We start from the raw sequence: 1,995 nt of genomic DNA on the forward strand, positions 1-1,995 counted from the left end.
GGATAGGTAGCTGGATAGCTAGCTGGCTGTTTGGCTGGCTGGATTGCTAGCTCCTTCAAAATTATTTGTAAATGTTACCCTGCAAGCCCTTTTTTTTCCAGTTTAAAGAAGTATGGAAGCCGGAAACGGCCTGCCCTACATTTATTTTTATTTCTTGGAATGTTTTCTTGTTATAATGAGATGCATTATCTTGTTAACGAGATAATCAAGAACGAAGAATGAAGCGTCCCCCTCTCTCTTTCCCACATAGAGACGCAGAGACTTCAGCTGTTCTAAGTCTCTTTATTTTGTGGTTAACAACAAAATCAGCAGAAGAACACTTTTTTACAATTTTTTATTTGTTAGTGGATCAATGTTCTTTACAGTTTTTCTCCATCGATTTAGTACATTTCCCACAACAGTATTGAAGTTTGCAACACTCCTCAGGGGTTTCTTAAAACAATTAGTACAAACTGCAAAACATGGTTGGTAACCCACAAAAGTGAGTCACTTTCTCAAAATGCAAGTGAGTCGCTCGTAATGGTTAGTTTCATGTTTCAAAACCAATTTTTTATGTCAATGAAAGTATCAGTGTCGTCAAAATAACAAGTCATGACTCCAGCTTCTTTAATGATCAAGTCAATAGATTTCATCATGTTTTCGTTGAGACTGATTACTCTGGAAGTGTTTCCAATGTCATGTAGTGTGAAGACAGCATTACAGTATGTATCATACATGGCATTCTGAAAACTAGAATTTAGTAAAAAACACTGAATATGTTCTTTACACTGTTTACTTGCAACCATTCACAGCATTGTACAAATGGAAACAACAAAACTAAAAAAAATTGGACACAATTTCTTTTACATCACAGCAAATATCAGCTCCATCAATGCACTGAGGAAAGAATCTTCTTGAGAACGGAATCAACCAGAACTCTACTATGATGTCATCACCAGATGCATTCATGGTCTCTAGCAGGTCATTTGGGTATGTGGACACTGATCATATACCTTCCACCTCTGGGAAGAGAAAAACAAACTCTTTATGTGTCCAGATATACTATTGGATGAAACGAACATGAAACTGACACTAGGTTGTGCACAAATGACAAAATATTGTAGAAGAATTTAAACATTTTCAAATTTTACCCATTTTAATCTTTAAAAAAATATTTTTAAATGTCTTAACAAATTAGCACCTAAACATTTTATGTCTTATCACTATTTTTTTTATTGTATAAAAAGCCCATCTGGGGACAAATGCTGCAAATTAGAAGCATAATGATTATGGGCATGGGACTGCTGCTCTGCTGTATGTCTATGTTTTTATATCTGTCCCTACTAAATAAATACATTCAAGTTGCACTAACTGTTGTGAGAAGTTTAACTCTATTGTAAGTCTCTTTATTTTGTGGTTAACAACAAAAACAGCAGAAGAACACTCCACAAATGTTGTTTTTAGTCTATTTACTATTTCTTTGCTCTTTAAACAACTTAATTCCATCTCATGCACCACCCCTCTCCCTTTATTACCTAAAAAAAACCCCAGAACAAACAAGGTGATTGAGAGAACCCAGGGAGTTTCTGCATGGTGCGTTCACTGAGCTCACAGAGGGGTTATGGGAAAACCTTGAAGTTTTTCTGTCTTCATCAGTTACGTGCTAAAGAACATAGAAAGAACGAACAGAAAGCAATGCGACTGGTGTGCTGTGTTACAGTGGTCTTTCGCTTCCTGATTGAGTCACAAAATCATGTTGTAGGGCGGCTAAAAAAAAATACAAGTGACGTCAAGCAATATAAACCGGGTGGCGAAAGAACAGCACTGATTACAATCCTTAGTCACAAGATGTTCGTGGTATTTTTGACACTGGGCATTTGGATGATAGTAGGAGCCACACAATGCCCCAAGAATACATTTCAGAAGGGACCCCTGTGCTGCGACTCATGCCCCCCAGGTAAAAACTTACAAATATTTCTTTATCTTTATCAAATATTTAATAGATGTTTTTTAATA

General features: G+C 36.2%; 1 protein-coding gene across 1 annotated transcript in view; it reads left to right on the plus strand.

The window, feature by feature from the left end:
- Positions 1-272: 272 nt before the first annotated feature.
- The window catches only part of LOC112145230 (tumor necrosis factor receptor superfamily member 14), a gene marked incomplete in the record, with an annotated part of 9,566 nt that continues 7,843 nt past the window's right edge, over positions 273-1,995 (plus strand). The window contains 1 exon segment of the mRNA XM_036212045.1: positions 273-1,936. Coding sequence (XP_036067938.1) covers positions 1,570-1,936 — 367 coding nt within the window.

Source organism: Oryzias melastigma, linkage group LG5, assembly GCF_002922805.2.
Source record: "Oryzias melastigma strain HK-1 linkage group LG5, ASM292280v2, whole genome shotgun sequence".
NCBI classification, from domain to species: Eukaryota; Metazoa; Chordata; class Actinopteri; order Beloniformes; family Adrianichthyidae; genus Oryzias; species Oryzias melastigma.